Source organism: Thalia democratica, chromosome 8, assembly GCF_965202585.1.
Source record: "Thalia democratica chromosome 8, ktThaDemo2.hap1.1, whole genome shotgun sequence".
Classification (NCBI taxonomy): Eukaryota; Metazoa; Chordata; class Thaliacea; order Salpida; family Salpidae; genus Thalia; species Thalia democratica.
The window spans coordinates 26,431,417-26,451,845 of record NC_139172.1 but is presented as its reverse complement, the minus strand read 5'-3'; the positions used below and the strand labels follow the sequence as shown (position 1 = coordinate 26,451,845).

Here is a 20,429-nt window from a genome sequence, read left to right as displayed (position 1 = left end):
TTTGCTTTTCAAAATTACTTAAGTAGGAAGTTAAATTTTGTATGTTGTTTACACATAGGTCTTTCTAAAAAATTTTTTATTACGTCACACACGACAACATAATTGAAAACATGGTATTTTTTAAAATTAATTGAAAACAATAAAACGCCGCTGCGAGCAACGTTGTGCAGTCTCTCTTTTGAATGATTAATGTTCGTGATATGTGTGTTTGTTGTTGAAGAAGCCTCACAAGAAGTTTATGTATCTGCTGATGATGAATTATTAATTTTTCTCCACTTCAAATGTACCTTCATGTGAGCAAGCAGATGTTGTAGACTCGATTTTTTTTTTCTCAAACTTTATTTTGTGTTTTTTTTTTGTTTAAGAAATACTTTTGAATTCCATTTTTATTAGTTTATTAAATATTATAATATAAACAATGTTCTTAAATACTACAAATTATCTTTATTGAGGAAAAATTGTTTTTGATTCAAGTTGTTTTGAAGTGCATTTAGGATTTTAACTGTTATATTTGTAAAACTTTTCAATAAAACTTATCAATATTGTCTAGGTTTTTGTTTCTTTTATCAGTGGTCTCAGTCTTGTAGTCTGCTGAAGTTTTTTTGAAACCTCGTTAAATTGAAATAGCAAAAGACAGTATTTGTAGATCTTTTATGGGTTAAGTTAGTTTAACCCAAGAAGTAAACCTGCTCAATTAGATCTAACAAAAAAGTATATACAAGCAATTTTTTTCATATACCTTTAACCCCTTAATGGGGTTAAACAACACCCTTTGATCTTTTGCACAGCTTTAAACAACCAAATAATATTACTTAACAACGTTAAAACCCATGTTACACACAATGTTCCCAAGTTAGCTGCACTTTTTTACTTTCAACCTGGGATCACTGAGCTTGTCGTTGTGATTGTTCCGTCGCTCCCTTCAACACGCGTTTGATGTAAATCTTTACGCCGTTTACAAAACCGAAAGTGACCATTTTCGTTTAACCAACCACGTGTGACCTCTCAGGTGTGCAGGGACTATTTGCGCGGGAACTGCAGCCGGGGCGAGCACGACTGCAGGTACGGCCACCCGCCCGACAAAACCTCCGTCGACCCCAACGACAACTGCGTCACCGTCTGCATGGACTTCGTCAAGGGCAGGTGCTCCAGGGACGCCTGCAAGTACTTCCATCCCCCCGCCCACCTCCAGGTTCACTTTTCCCTTTTCAGGGGATTTTTCGCCGCCCACACAGCAGCGTTTCCACGGCGACCGTGTTTTGTTTTTTTTTTGTTCGCACACCAGGCTCCGTTGTTTTTTTTTTTTGGTGGAGTTTTGGCGATTTTAAGTGTCTTAAGGCTTTAAGAACGCTTTGCTTACATTTTGTGCTTTTTTTTATTTTTTACAAATAAAAACAGAGTTTTTTTCAACCAAAATGCTATGAACACTTGCTTTGGAAAAGCTGCTGTGCGTGCTTGACATAGAATGTTAAAAATTACGGTTCAGTTAAACTGCGTAGGCAGGCAAAAGTAAAATTAATATTTTAAAGCTTGCATTAATTTTTGCTGTGCATTTTTTTTTTAATCACCAAAAATAGAATCGTGTGTGGCAACGTAATTTCGAATAATTATTCAGCAAAAGATGCGGGCCTCGACTGCGGCGTCCCAGCAACAGCAGCCCTCCGCTACCATGGCAACGTCCATTTTCACCCAGATTCAGCCGCAACAGCAACACACCCTTCAGCTTCAGTCCCCGCAACCCATCATGGTAAGTTTCAATCCTGGGGATCTTCCCATATTAGAAACACCCTCTTTGCTACCCACCCAGTCACGTAGTAGGAAAATTGAATACAACTTTAAGTAAACGATCCATACGGTGCTATCAAGTAAAAATAAATTTTAATAAATGAAATATAAATCTTTTGTTTTAGATAACTAACGTCCAAGTATACTTTTACTTTTAATGCTATTTATAGTTAGGTTAAGCAATGTTGTGTTAAATATTTCTTGGACATTTAAAATTTCCACAAAGTTTATATCTTTGACAACAAGAGTTAAGGAATGATAGCTTTTATTTTTTATGTATAACAATCAAGCAACAGTAAGTTGCTATATCTCACAATTTAAAACGTTTTTTTTTAACGTATTTCGGTTGCTTTTACTAGAATTTTTTTTTTTGTTTAAAAAAATTGTTTTAAATAAGCCTTATTTATTATTGTTTATAAATAAAACTCAATTTCTTAAAAACACTTTCTGTGTTATCAGAACTTAATTTTATAATTTGTTTGAGATAAATAAATTTTACACAACCTTTTTGCTTAGCTAGTGCACTATAATTCTGTACAAAACGCGTAAATTAAAATTTTTAGGAATGCATGTTTATTAACAAGAATGTCATTTTTCATAAAACGCTTTCACAATCTTACCCAAAATGTTTAGTAGACTATTAGAAGCGGCTTCACTTTAATTTGCAACGTTTTAATTTATTTTGATTTAATTAAAATTTCAGTTGTAAGAGTACTTTTGTAATAGCTTATCATCCAAACTTAAGCATGAAGAAAAGCATGTACTCTTTCCCATTTTTACCCTTTGTTTTTAGTAAAAAATTATCCATGAAACCTAAAAGAGACTTCCATTTTAAGATTTCCTTTACCAAAGCTATAAAAAATTTCTTTCACCGTCTAATTTGTTCTCATATTGTCTACTTAATTTAGTTGTTCTTTCAATCATGAATTAAGACGACACAAAACGTTTTTGGAAAAGAAAAATATAACAATTAATAAAATTCCTTTTTTCACATACACCCAAATGCCAATTATAAAAATGCTTAATTTTGGAACTAGTACTTTGTTAATTAAAAAACTTTACTGTGGATATACTAGGATTATTTACATGTAACTGTTTTAATGAGAAATCTTTAAAGCGATTTAATATTAAAATCAAATAAATTTTACGACTTACACAGTTTAGACTGTTTCAATATATTTATATTCAGATAATTTATTGATAGTTACTTTAATTAATTAATAAATATTTTCATAAAAAAAGCTGCTTTAGTCAACTTTTTAGGGGCTAAACACTTTAAAATTTAAAAAGGTTTTAAAACTTAATAAAGTTTCTATTCAACTTTTTACTCCTCAAAACATTCTAAATATACCCCATAATCTATATAAAGTTGTACGTAGAACAATTTTACGTATCAAATAACTCTTCTGTTTGTCTTGTAAAGACAAATAAGGACCTACCAGTGTCCAATTTGTTCAGCCCCTGAAAACAATTGACAGTTTTAATGTTCCGTTTTTTCAACTTCCACTGATCTCTTTTAATTTATTATTTTTTGGTTCCACCTTTTCTGCTGTGCTCTCATTGGCTGTTGCAATGCTGCTGTCTTGATGCTGATTGGCTGTTTGGCGCTTCACCATGACAACAGGCCGCTCAAAAGAGGACAATGGTTGCTATGGACAACGTGGTAATAAAAATTATTGCTTGAATTAATTTGCTGTAGTAGTTATCATGTGTAAATACATAAATATAAATGTACTTTTTATACAAGCCAGCTTTAATTGCTTATAGATCGCAGTAGCAATTTTGTTTCTACGTTCAGTTTATAAATCTTTGTTAGAGTTTGCTCGAAATTTTTAATTAATTTTGGTGTGCTTTGGGTTTGAGATAGAAATCAAAATGCGCCTGGAGAAAATTGCCGCTGCTTCAAATATTCTTAGTTGTTTTGTTTTACAAATGTTAAAGTGTTTAAAGTAGGCTAGTGCAAATAATATGTTCTTTAAAAGTCTTCTTCAAGCTTAATTTTACTACTTTAGATAAGAAACTTCTTAAAATTTTTAAACTGATTATTTTTGAAAAACTAAATTAATTTTAGCTAAGCATGAGATTAAGTATTTTCTGTTGTAACGAAAAAACCAAGTAAACATTTCAAATACCATTTTTTTTTAATGAGTGGATTTTTAAATAAAATAACTTTCTAACTAAACTGTGTACCAGTTATAAGGTGTAGCTAAAACTACACAAATAAATACAAAGACATGTTTTGAAGAGAATGTTTTTAATCTTTAATACGAAATCTTATAAACTAAGTTAAATATATTTCAAGTAATAGTTTGTAGATTTGTCTTAACTATATATATTGTAAATGTATACATATTTATACTTTAATTAGTTATATAATGGATAAAAAATGGTGTAGGGAAAACTAGATTAGAAATTAAAGTTACTTTAATGGTCTGAAGTTTTAAAATAAGTCATTTAGAATAATAGTTTTAATAGATATAACTTCTTAAGTTTTGATAGTGTTAATGTCTTACTTTAAAATAATAACCAAAAATACTATATAAAATAAACTTTTTAAATTAAAAAGAAAGACTGTTTTATCATTCTTTAAACATCAATAATTACGTTGAACAAGGACTTTTTAATTTATAAAGTACAACTGAATTTTAGTAAAATATTTTTATTTTAATTTGCATTTCGGGGTTTTTAAATTGTTATAAAAAAGAAGCATTAAGATATTTTTAGTTTGATGCAACAAAATAAGAAAAGTAGACTGTGTTTGAAATAAACTTTTTAAATTTAGCTTTTAATGCAAAAATACGATAAAATATGTTTATTTATATGTTACAAACTTTATTACTAAACTTGTGTATTTGAATCGAGTATAGTTGAAAAAGTATCTTAAAGCAAACATGTTTACTCTTTACATTCCAAAAAGTTCTCTACATAAATAAGTTTATTGACTGTACAAAAGATTTAAAACAATGATTGAAAAGTTGCTTGTTGTATTCAAAGTTTTAAAAATATGCTTTAAACAGAACTAAAGTAATAGAAAAAATTTAATACAGCAAAATATCTCTTAAATAACTTACCAAAAATTCATTTAAATTTTAAAACATGTAAAAACTCTATCAGTAAACAAATTTTCAACCCCTCGCAGCTTAGCAACGGGTACGGGCAGCCCCCGTTGAAACGGCAGGTGATGGACACGTCCAGCATGAACCTCATCAGCCCTGGTCAGTCCGGACAGCTGGGCGCGAACCAGCAGGCGACCAGTTTGTCCACCCTGTACGGAGGGGGAAGCACCTTCAACGCGCTCTCCCAGCAGCCCGCTTTCTACCAGCCGCAGACTTCAGGTAATTTGCAGCTCCGATTAGTTCTTTTTAGTTTATTGTTTATTTTCCCTTCGGATGTGATTTTTGTCTGCAACTTACTAATCTCTTTTGAAGGGTGCGAGTACCCTTTTAAAGCTTTTCTGCTAAAATTTCAAGTCAAATTTTGTTTTTTTGCATTAAATGAAAATAAAAAAGCTAAGTTTTTTACGTTCAAAATTCACATCATGCTTCATTTTGCTTCTGTTTTTGTGCCAAACTACGAAAAAGCTTCTCATTAATTTTGCCTGAAACAAATTTTTACTTTTTTATTCAAAGCAAAAAGTAATGCCAGTTTTGAAAGTTTGTGTTTAGAGCGAATAATTAAGAAAAGATATAAACCAAATTAAATGCACGTCATGTTATTTTTGCTTTCATCACAAAATCTAGTAGTTGTATTATTACGTCACACTGACGCCATGTGTCGTCACACAGCGCTGCCGACCATCATGCAGCTCCAGTACCCAATGACGTCACAATCGGCTCAGCAACCCCATCAGGTGGTCGCAAGTCAGGTGGCGAACGGGCAGACGGCAGCGAACCAATCAGCGATTGCCGCCACATTGTTCGACCAATCGCAGCAGCCGCAGCAAGGCAGAAGCCACCAGGTAAGATTTGACAAAAAAACAAGGAAAAATATAAATGTTTTTTGTCGGATAATTTTTAAGTTTACTTTGACCTGCTAATTTGCAGTTTTTATTCTTAACGTTTACAAAAGTTTAAAAGTAAACAAAAAATCTACTTTATAATCTAAGAGTTTTGCTACAGGCTGCTTCAAAATATCCCCTCTATCGATATATGTTCGACGGATTGTAGCAACTGTTTGATAATATTTTAACATTTTTTGCACCACTAACACTTGTAATGCTTGCCCGCTTCATGCTTTGCTTGTGTATATACTTGTGGCACTGTTGAAATTAAAAAAATACTTTCTTTAGACTGTCGGTCTTGTAATGTATTTTGTAGCCGAGTTGTATGATTAATTGACTTGTTGTTTACAAACTATTGCTAGAAAGTCTTGATCTTCTGGTTTATTTAAATAGGTTTGATTATATTTATATTAACTTCTATTTTTAATAACTGCAGATAATATACATGATTATAGTATTTTGATAACTTCATTTTACAAGGAAATTTTGATCTTGTTGTTTTTTTGTTAAAGTTCTTTCTGTATATCAGGGTTGCCACTTTACCTGGGAAAACCTGGAATTTGAGAAATTTTGAAAAAAAAACTGGAAAAACCTGGAAATTTGATCAAAAAACATGGAAAAACCTTGAATTTTTAATAACTTTAACATTTACAGCTGTAAAATTTGATTTGAGACTAAAAATCTATCATATATTTAAGATTTTTTGTCATCATCAAAACACCGCTAAAGTAACTTTACAGTATCTTTTCAATGCTTTTATTCTATTTAACACAGTTTCTTTAATAGAAATTAACTTAAAACTAAAATTAGACCCAAAAATGTGTACTTTTAAAAACCTGGAAGAAATTTGGAAAACCTGGAAAAAAATTTGAAAAAATGAGTGGCAACCCTAGTATATGTATGTAATTGCTGACAAAAAGAAACACAGAAACATCTTTTTAAGATGAAAAGTTTGTATCATGTATTTAGAATTATAAGAATAAACCATGTAGAAATTCTTCAGTCAAACAGAACATAACATAGCTATTGTTTTTTCTAACAAGTTATTAAATTTATTCAACATGTATAAAGCAAACTACTTAATTTAATATTACAAAGATCTTATATCTATCTGAACTTAATATTTGTTCACATATCCTTGCTCTTATTTTATATCTACTCACTTTTTTTTTTATTAATAATTAATTTGACTAAGAATATTGATTTAGTTCAACCAAATATGTCTTTTATGTAAAAGTAATTAATAAAAACTTGGTTTTACTTGTTATTCTAGAGTTAATATGTTAAATTGTGCTATATTAGATCGAATATTTTAAGATCAATATAAAAAGGCTTGTTTATATCAATTTTAGTTGCCCAATTTAATTTACATGAAATATCTTTACTAAAAAAGTTAAATTTCAGCTTTTATTTGATTTATTTTATACTTTATCTGATAACTCTATATTTCACTTTGATTATAAATATTTCCACAAATTAATAAGAAGTTAAATAAGGTATAAAATTGATATGGCATAGTACAGTAACCTCTCACATCTTTACGCACTCGTGACGTTACGCACTCTCGTTTAGTTACGCATTTTAGAATTCTACAAAATTCAAAAAGTAAAATTTTTTTTTTTTTTTAATATTACAAAAATTAGGTTTATTGTATATTTTTAATTTAAAACATGTTTTTAAATAATAAATCACCTCTCTATATCTTCAAAATTTGTAAACTTATGTTTCTTGACTAATTGATAAACATTAAGTTATACCTCAGTATTAACATGTTTGTTATATTTTAAATATTTTTGTTCAAAAGAAGAAATCCATTACAGCCACAAATGCATATTTTTGTAAAAGGCTATATAAACAAATTTTAATATAGACACCAAACCGTTTATTAATTGTAAACAAATGCTTAATTTAAATTGAATTTGCTAAGTAGAATAGAATATAAATGTTAAGTTCTAAATAAATCACATACTAATAAAGGTAAAATCTTATTATTAAAATTAGTAAATTTTTTCTACAAGTACTACTATTTTATATAAATTTAAATTCTTTTTATTACTGTGTGTATAGTTTTTTCTTTTTTTTTTCATACATATTAATAAATTAAGTAAACAAAATGTTAAAAGTTGGAAAATCCCCAGTCTGCTTTTAACTAGAAGCAATATGAAAAAACAGTCATTATATTAAGTATATTTGGTACCTCTCGTATCTTTACGATCTCTCATATCTTTACGCACTTATTCTGTGGACACACTGTGCGTAAATAAGCGAGAGGTTACTGTACTTAATTTGAGTTGTGCAAAATGTTCAAGCTAAATATATTTAAGATACTTAGTCAAAAAGTTTAAAAAAGATTTCAATTTTTTACCAAATTTCATTCCTAAAGCTTTTTTTATTGAAAACTAAAAAAAAGTCCTAAATATCAAATGAATGGTGTTTGTTCCATTCACTGAAAAGTCAGCATTAAATTCTTTCAAAGACCTTGAAAAACGTTTGTTTTTTTTAAGTCGGGTGCGTGCTCCCTCTTAATTTTTTTTTTCACAACAACTGTGACGTCACAAACAACTTGCTGCAGCTGACCAGCGACGAGTACCTGGCGACGAAGGTGGCGGCGAGCTTCGGCATGGCGAGCCACGGCCGGCACGCGCCCACCTCACTCACCGTGTGCCGGGACTTCCAGAGCGGGAAGTGCGTGCGGCCGTTCTGCCGCTTCGTGCACGTCAACAAAGGTTCGCGGTTCAGATTTGGCAATTGTTGGCGGAATTTTTTTTAAATTTTGGGTTCTCTGTCAATTTTCGTTGTCTTAGTTTGGTTTCGATGGTAATTGCTGCTGTGGAATGGAACGAGTTTAATTTTTATAATTGATTTTTTTTTTAATTTTTGGTTTCTCTGTCAATTTTCCGTTGCCCTCTTTGGTTTGTTCGGTTAAAAATTGGAATGAGTTTAATTTACTTTTTGTTTTGTGCTGTTTTATATTTTAATTCTGGTATTCCGATAATTTCTGTTGTTTTTTTATGCAATTGCATTTGAAGTTAATTAAGCTGACGCGTTTAATTTATCAAATTTGTTCAATTTACGTATTTTACTAATGTTTATAAATTTGTTTTTTTTATGTTCAATTAATTTCCTGCTGCAGTCATTATTACAGTAAATTTTATTTAGTATAAAATTATTAAAATGTCTAACTTTATTTATAGCAATATCAGACTAGTGTCTATTACACACAACAAGTTTTTCATTTACACCTCATAAGCTGTTAATACAGTAAAATATTTGTTGTGTTTTATAAAAACATGTATTTTGCTAATTTGTGTAATTCAAAAAAAATTTTTGTCCAATCCTTTTTGTTTACTTCTAATTTAGTTTATGGAAGTTGCGTTATTTTATACTGTAATTACTAAAACACCCTAGGCCGCGTAGTCCACACATTAATTGTCAGTATTATAATAAACAGGTGCTGCAAATCAACAAATTACTTTCTGTTTAAAAGTTTTAGTAGAAATAATTTTTCTTAAAACTTGTAGTTTATGTTAATAGTTTTGTTCAATTTTGCTTCAATGTGTTTAAATTAATTCGAATTATTGTGATTTAACTTTTTTATGGCTACTTTCAGACTTTAGTTTATTTCTGTTTTGGCTAAATCTGCATGTTTTGTTTACAATGAGAAAGCTGTAATTTGAGTTTTTAATCTCCAAATTAAATTGAGAAAGATTAAATTATTTTTACTGCTATCAATGCCAAAAGTTACTTAAATTTTAACAAAAAAATAGTATTTCTGTATGCAAAATTATTGTCCAGTCCTCAAAATATATTCTATTTATTTGGTTTGATATATCTTGTGTAGTCAGCACTTCAAGAAAATAAAAAATTGGCTTAAGAAATAACTTTTATTAGTTTGTTTATGCCTATAAAACACTATTACAACAGCCTACCATTTTACTTCTACTGAATAGTCAAGTTGTATTAGTTATAACTTTTTATTAGTTTTGGTATTTCTTAATTTTCATATAATTTCCAATAATTTCTTTTTCATGGTTATTATGAATGTAAACGAACCAAAATAATCAGTATTTTTAAATTTGTTTGTGATTGATCGCTGCAATTCATTAAAAAAGCGAACTCAAATATTTTCATTTCACATTTTGAATTAATACTTGTTGCTATGATTTGCCGGGCTAAAGTTGATTCAAATTAACCTTGAAAAGGGCTTGAATCAGACTTTTTAAAACAACTCATTTTCGTTGTAACACTTAATTACTGGTTTTACTTTTGTATGACCTTAGAAAGCAATAAACTTGGTAATTGAACCAATCAACTTTTTGTACAGTTTTTGCAATTATTTTAGTAAAACATTTTGTGAACTTCTAATTTAAAGCATTTAATTTTTTAATCAAGTTCTAGCAATAATCTTCTGATTACAAATAAACAACAAACAGATTATGTTGAAGTAAAAGACGACAAGGTCACTGTTTGCCGAGACGCTCTACAAGGTTTGTTCAAAAATAATTTAAAGTATATATTTTTTAAATTTAAGTCTACTTGTTATAATTTTGCTTTAAAGTGTTTTCACACTGAAAAGATTCTTTAAAAAGGGTGTTTTTAACAAACTACTGACGTATATTTTTTAAAGTTAATCAAACACTGAAACTCAACTGTGTTATATGCTATAGAAGCTTTATTTATAAAATATCAAGTTAAGTTTTAAGGATGTTGAAAAATACCCACAAACATTAGATCTAATAAATTAATTAAATAGTGTCTTCCAAATTAAATTGTAAACTATATTTTACTTGGAAATATGAGTCAATATTTGAAGTAGTAGCATGAGCTGAGTTTTTATTTCGAATATGCGTTCAGTTAAACCAATTAGTATGCGGGTTTATACTTCTTTGTGTTTTGAGTCTGACAAATTTCATGGGAAAATAAGATTATGCAGTTAATATTGTAGAAAAAATATGTTGAGTTGGTAAACGTAAAAAATCGTTTTGAAATATTTTTCTTTTCGATGGACATAGCTAATTGAATTTAAAACAACATGGTGCTTACTTCGTAGAATCCTTTAGTAAAAATTAAGAGTAGTTTTAGATAAATATTTCAAAAATAGTCTAAAGAATAATTATTTACTGAAAAATTCTAAAAATTAATGGTTTATAAACAGCAGCTAAAAACAAAAGATTTTTCTTTCTTATTTTAGTTAATGTCCACTGTAAATGACACTAAAATCTTAATATTAAGATTTAGTTCAGTTGTAAAATTATATTTAGGTAACGATGTTTAAAACTTAAAATTCAACTATAGACATTAATTTTATTTTATTTTTCCACACATTTTAATTATGCAATTTTTAATCTGAAATTTGTCAGAACTTAAAGCTCAAAAACGTCTAAATTTGTACAACTCAACTTTAACTTAAAGTACAAATGCCACTCCCAGCTCTAAGCACTGCTAATAATATTGACTACGATTCCTAAGTAAATGAAAAAATTAGCCCACTGTTACTTTGTAACCACGTTGCCATGACAACAGGTGTGTGCGTCCGGCCCCAGTGCAAGTTCTACCACTTCCCGTCCGCCAACAAGCAGCAGCACACCCCCCACATGATGATGGACCACTCCAGCAACTTCATCGGGAACTTTCCCCAGCAACAGGACCACCACCACGGTCACCACGGCAACAACCAGATGTCCATGGACTCGTTCCCTTCGAACAACAACTGAACGTTCCTCCCGAACAACAACTCTTCGCAGGAACTTTTCAGCCTTCTTTTTTCGGGGCCTCTTTTTTCTGATTCGTCGCAGCGTTGTTTCGCGTTGATTTTTTCGTCGGTGACCTTTGCGTTCGACTGTTGCCTCAATTTCAGTTTCTAAATGTTTATGTATGTATCTAAGGTGGTTTAAATTAAACGAATTTTATTTATCAGGCTTTTCGCGTCGGCGCGCCCCACACACGTAGTTTTTTTTTTCAAATTCGGGCGCAGCTTTTTCATTGTGCCTTTCGATTTTTATCATTTACCGGTGCGCGCGCCCCCCAGAGGGTAGAGTGTTGCCTCCGCGCTTTAACTTTGTTGCTAGCAAGAAAATAGCGATAAGATTGCCAGCAAGCAGCCAATCAAAGTGCCCAAGGTACGCCACAACGTAACCGTATTTTCTAACAAAAAAAAAGTTGATAGCGTTGCACGGTCGCAACACAAAAAAAATCGCTGAAAAGAGAAAACTCGAAAAGAATCATTGAAAGTAGAATAATTAGCCAATTTTTGCCCATCCCGTTTCTACATGCTCGTGTGTTTACATGCGAAGGTTTGAAATTTTGCTACCAGAAAACGCTTACACCTTGAAATGCTTCTTTGTCACACCAGCCCCTTATTACATATTATTATGACGTCATAGAAAACATTTTCATCGTGCCTTCCGTTCGACACAACTCGAATCTTTTTGTGTTCAGTTTTTTTTTGCGTCACATTTAAGTTTTTTTAACTTTTAATCTATTTATGCCTTTTATCATTTGTATTTGCATGTTTACTTTCAAAGGCATAGCAACTATTTTAATAGATTTTTTAAACTTTTTTTAATATTTATCTATTTAATAATTACTATCACTTTTCAAACATCAGTGGACCAGTTTTCAAACATGTTGATTATTTTAAATCTTTAGAATTACGATCAAAGTTATTTAGATTAAAGTTCTTAATTTTGTTCAATCTATTGTTTAGTCATTTTATCAAGTTAAATTTGATCTAAGTTGTTAAATCTGAACTCGTATGAATCGGTACAATTTTTTGAAATAGGTTTACTAATGAAAAGATTGTTTTTAATGAATTGCTCTATTAAAAAATTACTATCTTTCAAAATATTTCCCCGTTAAAACCAACAATTTTTGTTGTTTAGATTTAGTCAATTTTATACTTTTAAAAATTGTTTGACTTTTGTTTTACTTGTTGTCATTTAATTAGAGGCAAATTGTAAATTACGTATTACTTTCAATTATCGTATTCGAATATATTAAATTAAATTTTCCAATATTTAGTGATTTAGTAACTTCAAAAGTACAGCTACCACACTAACTTGTTTATTATAAAAAAAGTATATAATTATTTCTAGATTGTAATTTTACTTCATTATTTAACTTTTTCACAACTTGGTTTTTTTTTTATATATTTGATTATTTAGATTTTAGTTACGTATGTTAAGTATATAAATATAAACAGATTTCCAGTAGGTAAACTAAAAAAGGTTTAAAAGTACGAAACTGAACAAAAAGCATATATCATTAAACGTTTCTTTTTCAACAAAAATCCAATAAATAAAAGTTAACGAAGTTTATATATTACGAATAATATACTTTTACGGACTGCATCTCCTTTTTTTCAAGGTTACGAAAGTTTTGAGTAAAAAAAAAGCTTTTTAGACCTTGTTTAGATTAATACAATATTTTTTTCTCAAAACTAAAAATGCTTATAATTTTGCTGGTTGGTCTATTTAATTCCTGAAAACACTCAAAAGTAACAATCTTATTGAACCTAATACAATTTTATCTTTGCTATTAAAAAATTGTAGATACCTTAAAATTTTAGCAAAATTATCTGAAGCGTACGTAATAGTTTTACATCTTCTTTGATAAACAACAAATGGGTTTTTACAAATACAAAAAATATCAAGTCTCATCAACTGTATAAGATGTGGTATACCTCCAACACTATGTAAACTCTGATAGCTAATAAGCGCTTTTAACAAACATGGCTACAACTACGGATTACTTTTAAATCAATAATAAACAATTAAAATAATTCGCCATAAAAATAAACTAGTTTAAATGTAACATGCATTTAAAGTAATTTTTTACTAGGTTCTAGTTTATTAAGAGTAATTGCTTTCAAAATAATTCAACTTGTATTAATGACAAAGTAAAACATGCTACGTATGTTTAAAACCTTATTACGATGCAGGCTATCACATTTCTTGAACAATTTATATTTTTAAAAATTGAAATGCTAGTATATATGTGATTCCACGTTGAAAGTTTTTGAAGGCAATCTTTAATTCGTTATTTGATTGCGAACAAGATAGAATATACAATAGTCTTCCTCTTGAACACGGACTGTGTTCAAAGTACGTACCTTTTTAATAAGACTACTTGAATGGAAAGTTAAGTTACAGTAATTTATTTGCTGAATGGTAGTAAAACTTAATTAACACAAAATTTTACAAAAATATAGTTGAGTTGAATTTTTGTCGTTAGCATCATATTTGAAGGTAATTCATTTATGCTTATGCAATATTTTATAAATCAAATTTTCGATAAAACAATAACATTCTTTTGTGTAACAGACAGGACACGTTCTTTATATTTTACTTTAAAGTTTTATTTGTATCTTGGCAAAAAAAACTAAACGAATTGTATTATTATTTATAAAAGAACTACTATTTAGAAAACTTCACAATTGCATTTTACACAAAACTTTTTATATTGTAAATTTTTTTATAATAAGAAATTATCTGTTTACGATATAACACTGTGTTATTTTTTAACCTTCAATTTATTTGAGATATTGATTGTGCATAAATAAAAAGGTCATGTACATAAAAAATTAATAAAAAAACTATTATGCTGCAGTATATGTTAGGGTAAAAAACTACTTGAAAGAAATTTTTAATCATTTAAAACCATATGCATTTAATAGTAGCTATAGGGGTTGAAAAAAATCATTCAGTATTCTTTTTTTGATTATTAACAGTGTTTGTTACTTTATGTTCAAATACTTTTTTTTGAATTAAATGATTGTTTTAGCCTTGTTCATATTAATACTCCTGTACCTCTACAGAATTAGTAGAGATTATTCTAAGAGAAAAAGAAGGTAGAAGAAAATTTTGTGGTTTGGGTTTGTTTTGATAGCGTTGGGTTAAAATTAATCCTCTTAAACTATTGAAAACAAAACACGTAATGGTTGAAAAACAGTATTTTGCTTACACTTACAACTATAAGTGAAAAATACTAAAAAAAAAACTTTTAGTAAACTGTACATAAGAAAAAACTGACTTAAATATACTTGCAAAATAAAAATACATAAATAAGCACGTAACAAATAGATAACTCAAGGCATTAATATTTTAAACAGCTGTTAGATGTTTTATTAACGACAACTGTATTAGTTATAACAAATAAGACTGAATGTACGACAAAAAAGACACGCTTTTGAAAAATTAATGCATTTTTTGTGTAGGTCCAAGAATAAACTATTGTTTTTTAGATACAGACTTATTTACTTTTACAGCAACTTGTCTTCGAAAACTTCAAAGAGTTTTTGTTTTCAATAATGAGTTACAGTTTTCAATAAAGAGTTTTAGGGTAGGTGTCAGAAAAGCACAGCGTCACTTTAGCACGGGGTGACACTTTAGCACGGTGTGACACTTTAGAACGGGGTGACACTTTAGCACGGTGTGACACTTAAGCACGGGGTGACACTTTAGCACGGTGTGACACTTTAGCACGGTGTGACACTTTAGCACGGTGTGACACTTTAGCACGGCGTCACTTTAGCACGGAGTGGCACTTTAGCACGGAGTGACACTTTAGCACGGCGTCACTTTAGCACGGAGTGTCACTTTAGCACGGGATGACACTTTAGCACGGCGTCACTTTAGCACGGAGTGTCACTTTAGCACGGGATGACACTTTAGCACGGCGTCTCTTTAGCACGCGGTGACACTTTAGCACGGCGTCACTTTAGCACGGAGTGTCACTTTAGCACGGTGTGACACTTTAGCACGGAGTGTCACTTTAGCACAGTTTCACTTTAGCACGGGGTGATACTTTAACACGGAGTGTAACTTTATCACTGATTGATTCTTTTGCACAAAATGATTCTTAAGCACGTAGTGACACTTAAGCGCCATCGATAGTTTTAAGTAACTTAATCAAATACGTGTAAAGTTTGTATTTAATAAAACGTTTAAAAATTAATTTATATAACCAGCATGCTGTTAATTATGCAATTTAGGCACTTTGAAGTGTGATTTCAAGAAAGAGTATGTCTTCCAAAATTATTTTTAATAAAAATATTATTTAAGTAAGATGTAAATTGTAATACAAAGTTTGGCAGTCTTTTCGAACTATATTTAGAAAAATCATTTGTAGGTAGCAAAACGTTAGAAAACATCTTTAGTGGCCTGTATTTTTTAAGAAAAACTATACTTAATAACAAAAATAAGTACTGAAAAACAAGAAGTTGGTAAATCAAATGGTAACTAGTTTTAAAAATCCTTAATTATATAAATGTACTTATACTGTATTCTTTTTTACTTCTGTTAATAATATAGTAATACTTTACTTACATTTTATTTAATTACTTTGCTCAGCTGACATGTTTAAAATAACTTTATTTATGTAAAATAATAATAAAAAATTTATGCATAGCACTAAATTTTATTATAAAAACGAACACAAACGAAATTTACAAATATATACATTTAATCTATATCAAAATTGTATTGAATACCGCGTAGGTATTCAAGTATATTATTATTTTCATTAAAACTTGACACCAGATAAAACAGACGCTCATCTGCTTGTCTGAACCTTATTCTTTTGGGATCTGGTTTTATCCCTGCCAGAAGGTGTTCTAGTCCCATATCCCGAGAAATCTGAGTCGTTTTCAGAATATTTATAAAACTCCACAGATTTGGATGGTTTCCATTTAATACTGCGTACAAAGTTCGATGCGCTGCTTCAGCAATATTGTTCGTTCGATCACTTTTTGTAAGTACTTGTTCGTACTGACTCCACAAAGGAATTGGAAACAATGGCTCACCTCTAGCACCTTTAAGTTTAATTTTTTTTAACCTTACTTTAACCTTTAACCTTACTAAGCTTACTTTTAAACTTGGTTATCTTTTAACTTGGTTTACTTTAAAAGTACAAAAACTCATAATCTAAATAAAATAAAAACTCTATATCTAAAGGATATTGACTGGTATAAGCTAAAACTTACACTAAAATGTAATTTAATTATATGAAAATACAAAATAATAAACACTTTATCAAAATATAAGCTCTACGTCTAAAGGATATTGACTGGTATAAGTTAAAGCCTATACTAAAATAAAATTTTGTTTTGTAAAAACAATAAAAATCATGCACTTTTTGGAAATAAAGCTGTTAGTCCAAAAGGTATTGATACTAATTTAAACAAATTGAAATCCGTACTAAAATGAACTTTACTTACATTGCAGCTCTTTTCAATGACTTTTCTTTTGGTAATGAGCCTTTGATTGATAGTGGAATTCCATTTATTGCCGAACTCACAAGTCCTTTTGGACTTGCACTAGGAACTAGTACTAAAGTTTAAAATAACATTTACGTAACAAACAAAACATACATTTTTAAACCTATACTAGCTTATTCAAAACATAAACAAACAAAACATAAACTCTTTTACACTTTCTTTAAACACAAGAACTTGTATTGTTACTTTTACTTTCACAGCTTAAACGTATAAGTAAACTATGTGTTTAAATAAAAGAAACATTTATTTTGAACTAATCACTAATACTTATAATAATGTTAATGTTGAACTGCTAACTTCATGAACTAAGTGTTAAAATTAATCCTATAATAAACAAGACTTATACTTTCTATTATGTTCAAAACATTTTGAATTTTTTAACTATATAGACTAAAAACGAAAAAAGCTAAATCAAATATAAGGATATGAGAAACACAATGTCTAAATCTATAGTATTATTAACAAAATGGTTTACAACTAATTATAACTTATTTAATAAAAAAATTGCAGAATACTAACATGCTTTAGTTTTTAATTTGTTCTTTAACACTTGAGGCGGTGGAACTCATTCAAACTATAAAATAAACACACCAAGGATGAACTTTTAAAACATTATGCTAAAACTTAAATGTTTTTAAACTTTGTGTGTGCTCAAAATAATATAAATAAAAACATTTTCAAACTTAAAATTTAAAAAAACTGACACTTACCAAAATATGTTAATGCTATAAATAATGCATTAAATTTCGTTGAAATCTTAGATTAATCTAAAGTTTATTTAGTTTTAATAACTCTTTACGTCTGTAATGTAACTTAAGCAAGAAAATAAATTGTACAAAAGAACTAAAATTGAAACATTTAACATAATAATTTAAGTGGTTTCTTATTTTATTTTTCAAGTCCACAGTCAGACTTGTCAAAGTTTCTTTATTATATTTTACCTTTAAATGACTTTTAAATAGTTATTAATGTAGAATGATCAAATTAAGTTTGTTTACTTATATTTATGTTGTTAAATTTTTTAGACCTTACATTTAAATTATGTTCAAATTTTTTTTTAATAAAAAGCTTAAAATAAATAAATACTGCAACGGCTTTGCGTCGATTAGCGGGGAAAATTACTTTTCTTTTTATTGGGTTCATTTTATTGTACTATTTTGGCAGTAACTTGTTGCCGTTGTTATGAGCTCATTTTGGCTGTGCTTTTGCACAGTTAAGCCATTATTATCTTGCTCAGTTGTTCAAGAATTAAGTTTAAACGAAAATTTTGTGTTCTGTTTCTTTGATTCGGTATTTCGATTATTTGGCATTCATGTTCTTTAGTTTTTTATCATCTTTATGTTTCGCAGTTTATTAATTGTAAATACACCATTTCCTTGACTCGATTTTATTACAACTAGTCTAAATTTAAATAGTTAACTGTTTTTTAAATCCTTTTTAATAAGCAATAGTTCGTTTAGCACCTATAAAATATTAAGTTAATAGTAAAAGTTTAATTCGGATTTAATACATCGACTTTATTAACATGTCAACTTAATTTAAAAGTAACTTAAGAAACTATCTACGACCTATCTTATAATAACGTGTTAAGTCAGTTAAACGCTAAACCCGCATGTATAAAAGTAACAATATCGGCAGATGGTAAAATGCAAACATGAGTACAAACACTTTTGAAACAATCGGCTTAAAATAATCAAATAAAAATTTTACTGATCAAACTTCAAATTGTACTATTTCTTAAAATTTAAAAGAATAGAAAACCTAAATAGACAGAGAAAGTTGTAAAATAGTTTTATTTACTCTTGTTGCAGTCTATATACAAATTTTACACATTTACACTTTTATTTAACGTATTTACTAATATACTAGTATTTATTAGTTGCTAGGTACTTTTGTTGCTAGGTTTAAACAAGTAGTTTTACGTTTAAAATAGTAAAATAGATAGTAAATATTTAAATACGTTAGTTAAAATATCTTAATAAAATGATTTGATAGAATTCTTAAAATTATTTTTGTATTGTTATTATTAAGTTGAGGTTTGCCATAGAGTAACTAGTGTAATTCTATATTAAATACAAAGTTTTAGTTGAAGCTTTAACTTGAAAGATATTAAAAGCTTGTAGTATTATGTTGCATAGTTTATTTTTATATTTTTCAACATAACATATAAGCATAAACAAATGTGTCATTCCATGCTAAAATGATGCCGTGCGAAAGTGTTACTCCGTGCTAAAGTGACGCCGTGCTAAAGTGTCATCCCGTGCTAAAGTGTCACCCCGTGCTAAAGTGTCACCGTGCTAAAGTGTCACCCCGTGCTAAAGTGACACTCCGTGCTAAAGTGACGCCGTGCTAAAGTGTCATCCCGTGCTAAAGTGCCACACCGTGCTAAAGTGTCACACCGTGCTAAAGTGTCACACCGTGCTAAAGTGTCACACCGTGCTAAAGTGTCACACCGTGCTAAAGTGTCACACCGTGCTAAAGTGTCACCCCGTGCTAAAGTGTCACACCGTGCTAAAGTGTCACACCGTGCTAAAGTGTCACACCGTGCTAAAGTGTCACCCGTGCTTTTCTGACCCGTTCCCAGAGTTTTACTACTCTATTTTCTATATGTATAAATAAAATGATAAGTTTTGTCAGAATGCAACTTAAAAAAGTCTGTAAAGACTTCTGTTGAAATTTTAAATATAATTAAAAAGTATATCACTTTATCTCGCTAGTATTTTGTTAAAAACTAAAATGAATATTTAAATTTGCTTTCAAGTTTTAAGAATTTAAAGTAATGCTTCATTTTTCACATAAACTAAATACTTGCGTGCTACTTAACACTAGAGTCTTCAAGCTGTGTAAAGCTATAACTTTTCCTGGCAGCAGTAGCTAACACAAATCAATTGGACAAGTCTAATACTTTAGGCGTACGAAGTTACTATTTTAGCTTTTAAACTTAATATGAAGTTATTGTTTATTGAAAAAAAAAAGTTATTTAAGATATCTGGCCGTAGGACCTGGTGCACGAAGAACATTTCGGTTATCGAGTCTCACACCACGGATACCTTTTAACGTCTCGTCCAAGACAAGTTTACAACTTTTTAATCCAAATTGTTGATACAGTGTTATCATGAAGAAAAGTTTTTAAAAATTCTAAGTATAAATTCAATTTGTTCTAATTCATAATACTTTAATTCTAAGATGTTTTTGTGAATTCAAAAAAAAAAAACATTGTTTGTTTTCGAACAAAAACAGTTAGATAAAATACTTTTTAAACATTTCTTTAAAAAAACAAACATAACTCCCTTAGCCTTCATGGTTTTAAGATATAAAATGTATATACACATTTTTATTATTTTTACTTTCTGTTTTTTGGTTCATCTA

At 29.3% G+C, this 20,429-nt stretch overlaps 1 protein-coding gene across 6 annotated transcripts in view; it reads left to right on the top strand.

The window, feature by feature from the left end:
* Positions 1–12,790, top strand: part of LOC145842574 (muscleblind-like protein 2a) — a 36,924-nt gene extending 24,134 nt beyond the window's left edge. The window contains exons 7-13 of one of the 6 annotated variants that reach the window (XM_082950036.1): positions 1,010–1,192; positions 1,616–1,747; positions 3,410–3,448; positions 4,925–5,120; positions 5,571–5,743; positions 10,219–10,272; positions 11,309–11,449. In XM_082950036.1, coding sequence (XP_082806162.1) covers positions 1,010–1,192; positions 1,616–1,747; positions 3,410–3,448; positions 4,925–5,120; positions 5,571–5,743; positions 10,219–10,233 — 738 coding nt within the window. In that variant the 3' untranslated portion in view covers positions 10,234–10,272; positions 11,309–11,449. Of the gene's footprint in view, positions 1–1,009; positions 1,193–1,615; positions 1,748–3,409; positions 3,449–4,924; positions 5,121–5,570; positions 5,744–10,218; positions 10,273–11,308 lie in introns of all 6 variants that reach the window. The other 5 variants (XM_082950034.1, XM_082950037.1, XM_082950035.1 and 2 more) reach the window with 5 other exon arrangements.
* Positions 12,791–20,429: the final 7,639 nt, after the last annotated feature.